The sequence below is a fragment of the Manis javanica genome, chromosome 4, assembly GCF_040802235.1.
Source record: "Manis javanica isolate MJ-LG chromosome 4, MJ_LKY, whole genome shotgun sequence".
NCBI classification, from domain to species: domain Eukaryota; kingdom Metazoa; phylum Chordata; class Mammalia; order Pholidota; family Manidae; genus Manis; species Manis javanica.
In genome coordinates this window covers 110,032,111-110,037,321 of record NC_133159.1, presented here as the reverse complement: position 1 = coordinate 110,037,321, position 5,211 = coordinate 110,032,111, and the positions used below count along the sequence as shown (strand labels likewise).

The window sequence follows — 5,211 nt, the reverse complement described above, 5'->3', positions numbered from 1 at the left end:
TATAAGCTGTTTGTATGACATAGTCATGAATGTTATTTAACAAGACATGGACTCAGACCTATGTTAAAATGAAAATGTAGAATCATTTAAATGATGGGTAATGACAGGGGTTGGGACTCTGTTTTACCAGTAATTTCAGTAAGCTATGTCTTCTTAGTAAAAACTTTAAACTACAGCTTACATACACAGGGGTTGATTTTCATGCTGTTATTTCTCTTCTTCTAGAAGCTTTATTAACTTTAAAAGTTATACTTTCCTAAGCAGAGAAGCCAGACTGAACTTCTAGGAGGTAGGAAGTAAACCGGTGGACATTCTCAGAAGAGGCTGGAAGGATTGGTCCCACTCTGTTGGCTTCATATGCATATTTTAGTATTTATGTCTGAGTTCTTTTTCCTACTCTTCTTGTGCAATAAAGCTTTCTCTGAACTCATGAGTGTTGCTGTTTTCCACAGGGTGGAGTGTAGTGTCTCTTCTAATACCCACCTGTATTATATCTTATCTCACCATACTGTCTGGTAGAAAACTAAATCAGACATGTAGTTCAAATATAATATCTTAGGATATCGAATAGAACAGATGATGCCACTGAAACTAGGAGAGGGACAGAAAGAATTACAATCTTGGCATCTCCTTCCTGAAGGACCCATCCTAGGAAAGGAGCTTTGTTTGTTCTTTCTCACAGTCTCCTGAGTTTGTAAAGATGCCTTGCCTCCTGAAAGACATCCTCTGTGTAATCAAGACATTCCACAAGTATGCCAGGGAGTATGTTGGAGAGGCAACACTGACCTGCAGAGAGCTGAAACAGCTAATCCAGAATGAGTTTGGGGACATTCTTCAAGTGAGGTGCTCACAAAGCTGGAGAAATTCCTCTCCACTTGCCCTTTCTCCATAAACCAAACAAGGTGGACATAAATGATCTGTGCCCATTTTATACTCGGCAATATGCTCTCAGTACTCACTGGCTTTTGAAGAGTCTCAGTTGCCTACTTTGTGCAATTGCTTAGCCAAAGCTATAGAGAAAAATGAGGTTTTCTTCACTAGGACTATTGCTTCTGCAAAGTAGGCTTCTGATAGCAGTCATGAGCCAGTATGGATTTAAATGCAACTCTCAAGTGATATAAATGCTCCTTCTTAGACACAGCCTTCAGAGGAAAAATGGCTTCCAGAACCAACTTTTTCTTACTGTTTGAAGAAATTTCACCAGTTCCTGAGGAATAGGAAAAATAGGATTCTTGGGAGATATGCAGACACTCAGGGCATTTAGCCACCTACAAACAAATTGCTTTCTCACTGTGTTTTCATGTAACCACATGCCATTCATGCTGTCGAGAGACACTTGAATCTACTGGATATTGACAGTGATAACATCATCAATTTTGATGAATTTCCTCTTGCCATCTTTAACTTGTTGAATCCCTGCTATCTTGACATATACTCATTACTAAATTCAGAACCAAGAAAAGTGTTTAAACCAGAGCACAAGCCAGATGATATTGACCTTCAGGCAATCAGTGGAACTTATCCAGCAGACAGAGGAAACTCCAACTCAGGACAAAATGATGCTTCCTTCAGAAATGGCATCATCAGCTCAGTTTAGTCCTAAGGAAAGGGGAGCAGTTGGACACCATAGGGTAGACCCACAGGGAGACACCAAGGCTCACAGACTGCCAGTAGAAGCATCTGAACACAATGACCCTAAGAACCGACACCTGGAAGGAGATAAACAGAGCTAGGACATGGCCCAGTTTGTATCAGCAACAGGAGACACAGGGCCCAGCCTGAGATAAATAAGCCAATGTCAGGATCAGAATAGATCGGCAGTCCTACAAAGGGGGAGGGGCAGGACAGGAGATCCCCAGGGAGGGAGATATGCCCCCCAGGGAGCAAAGTGGCACAAAGACAAGAGAGAATTTGGAGAATAGAAAGGGAACCTGGGAACCCAAAGTTTACCAGAAGAAAAAGCACAGAGGCCGTCTGCAGATCAGGAAGTTGTGGCAGAAAAGAGTGTTAAGGAACACTCTAAAATACAACCACCACCACTGCAAGATGAGTCCAGTTCAGAGCATGCTGACCTGCCAGAACAAGGTAGTGCCTGGAAACCAGTCCAGGCACAGAAATCAACTGATCCTGAGGATGGTGGTAAAACACCTGAGACCCAGGAACCGTCAGAACAAGAAAAAGAACATGAAATGAAGGACCTACTAATCAGACGTGACAGCAGAAATGTTTCAGAAACACCCAGTGTTAGAGCTGAAAGGAAAGGGTGGAGGGGCCCTGGGACCCATGGGACAGCAGGACAGGAAGAAAGCAAGAGGAAAACCCAGTCACCAGCCCTGGGAGACCAAACACAGAGCGGGAAGTATCAGCAACTCCAGGAATCATCAAAAGAATGGGACGCCAAAGAAGGTTCCATGACACAAGAGTTAAACTCCGGAGGAGGAGAGCAGAATCATCCTGATATTGAAGGTGCAGCAACCCTGAGGGAAGAGGCGAGACACGGTGAGGAAGGCATAGCAGAAGCACTTATGGGCAGAAAGCATGCCCCTGCAGCAGAAAGGACACCAGAAGCGACAGAAGGAATAAAGGAGATGGCACCACTTGAAAACGTGTTTGGAAAAGAGTAAGAGGGTCACCAAGACTCATGACAAACCAATCAAGGAGGACAATGGTTACCAGGGGGAGGATCCTGAGCTAACAGTCACATAGAATGATGAGGGGTCTTCCAAAACCCCCAAAAGCCTGACTCTAGAGGATTGTAACAGCAGCTCAGATACAACTGACCTCCCTGTGCAAGGGAATTCCCAGAGCCAAGTAGACCCACTCAAACAGTCTGGGCAAAGAAGTCATAATAATAACCCATACATCCGGAAACAGGTAGCAGTGGGTGAGAAAAACAGAACTCAGGAGCTGGTGGGGCTGGAAGTCAGAGGAGAGGAAATGTAGCTCACTAGGAAACTGGAGTGGCCTGCCAGAGAAGAGCACAAGAGTGAGGGCTCGAGGCCAAAAGGTTTGGACCCAGCTGTGCACCTGGTGGACACTGAGAGGCACAGGAGTCAAAGACCACAGTTGCCCTGGATGCAGGCTTCACTGGTCCATTCTCAGTAAGGAAGACAGAAGAAAAGAGCTAGAGGTCCAGGGCTCAAGCACCAAAGAAAGAGAAGGTAAAGCACCAGAGAACCAGGAGGTTCTAGTGAAAAGTCTGGACAAGGGCAATTCAGCCTCTCCCAAGACACACCTTAAAACAGAGGAACCTGCAACACTGGAAGAGGATAAGAGCCACCAGGAGCTGGCAGGAGGAGGTAGTGACCAACAACTTCCAGCCAAGAGAGGACACAATGCTTCAGTTCCCCCCTCAGGCCTTGAAAAGAGGATGCAGAGGGAACAAGAACCCTGTTCTGTGGAGAGGGCTATGGTCTACTGCAGTCCACTGTTCAGGCACCACAGTAAATAGACACAACCCAAGAGGAGCATCAAATCAAGCTTAGCCAGCCACAGTATCAAACCCAGAGTTCTGCAACAAGTTAGATACATCCCTCAGCAGTGAAATCTCAGATTGTCCTGTCTTTTTCAATGACAGCCAAGAATTACAACTGTACATTTGGCAACTTCTGTCTGATGAGGATCCTGCTGATGCACAGCAAATATCAGCTCCCCAGGCCTTGGAAGATAAGCAGGGCCATCCTCAGAAGGAGGAACCACTACCACAAAGGGAGATGAGCACAACAATGCATTGAATCATTATTACTATCATTATCCAAGGAGAAACTCCAAGGAACTCTACACATCTCAACATGCCCCAACTTCTTCCTTCCCAATCACTCTCAATACTTCCATGCATGTATTCAGATGCAGATTAATAATCCTTTAAATTCCCTCCCTAAATTTCTACACAAGAAAATAATGAAACATTCAGCAGGAGGAGCTATCACCAAAGAAATGTCACACCAAACGTCCTTCCATATAACGCTACTAGCAAGTGTGCCAAAATGGTCTTTCTCATTAGACAATTTTTCAAAATATATTTGTACCTTTTATTTTAACAATTTCATCAGATGATTTCTCTAAGCAACACAAAGTATTGTTGATTGAAATGATTAAAGGATAACTTGTCTTCTGTTAAAAATACTGCATTGTTTAGGAAAAAATATTTGAGACAGCATGCCATAATATAAGTAATTATAGACTCAAAGGTGAAGCCATTCTGTCTTTTCCAAAAAATAAGTAGAAGGTAGCTCACCTTATATTCATACATACAGGTAATGTTAATTATGAATTATTGAATTATAATAATGACTAAACATTGGTTACTTCTTTTATATATTATTACTGAGAGCTTTGATTGTTAAAGGGTTAGAAAGGATGGCTAACATTTATTGAACATGTACTGTTTGTTAATGGGCTCACATGTATGATTTCCCTGAAGAATTAAAATGACATTGAGATAATAGGTTTAATTATGTCTAGCTTACAGGTGAATAAACTGGGACTCAAAAGGTTTTTAAGTAGCCTGTTTCCCATAGTCACTAAATCCTAATACTAGAATGTGTAGGATCTGAAGAATCAAAAGTTAGCATGAGCACAGCCATCTTAAAGGCTTAAACACCACCCTCTAACCTAGAAGGAGGAAAATTATTAGAACCTTGAAAAACAAGTTTGTCAGCCAGTGTTAATTGTAGTGACCTCTAGTTAGCTAACCTCAAATCAGTTAATCATACATACCAAGCTTATCTTGCTAGAACCACCCTAAACATTCTGAAAGTGATTTTATCTAACCAGACCCCAGGATGTGGCGTCAACCGAAAATGTATGCATCTATGGAAAAACACTGTATTGTGGCTGTGGAAAATGCTATAAAAACCTCTGGCTTTGTGTGTTCAGGGTCCTTGTTGAGACCCGCTGCGTCGGGCGAACTTGGACCCCAGCTAGCTGGTTCCTGAATAAATTCCTCTTGTTTGTTGCATCAAGAGACGCCTTTCGTGAGTGATTTGGGGCGGCGTCCTCCTCTGGGAGAATCCAACAAATGAGAACTAAGATTTCTCTGAATCTAAAACCCCTGCTCTTTCTATCACATCAGAAAATACAAAATATTAGAATGAGGAGCAGTATCTCAATGGTTTAGAGAGAAAAATATAAAATAAAATACTTCACATAATACTAGGAATTTGTGTTTTCATAATGCTTACAGTTTGGATAGTCTTTTGCATGTATTAT

The 5,211-nt window shown here is 42.5% G+C and overlaps 1 protein-coding gene across 1 annotated transcript; it reads left to right on the top strand.

Annotated features, from left to right (window-relative positions):
- Positions 1-540: 540 nt before the first annotated feature.
- Positions 541-3,802, top strand: TCHHL1 (trichohyalin like 1). The gene is given in 11 exon segments (XM_073232937.1): positions 541-838; positions 1,265-1,536; positions 1,538-1,764; positions 1,767-1,844; positions 1,847-1,903; positions 1,906-2,605; positions 2,607-3,007; positions 3,010-3,099; positions 3,102-3,437; positions 3,440-3,484; positions 3,487-3,802. Coding segments are annotated over 11 exon segments (2,592 nt in total). The 5' UTR covers positions 541-700; the 3' UTR covers positions 3,735-3,802.
- The last annotated feature ends 1,409 nt before the right edge of the window (positions 3,803-5,211 follow it).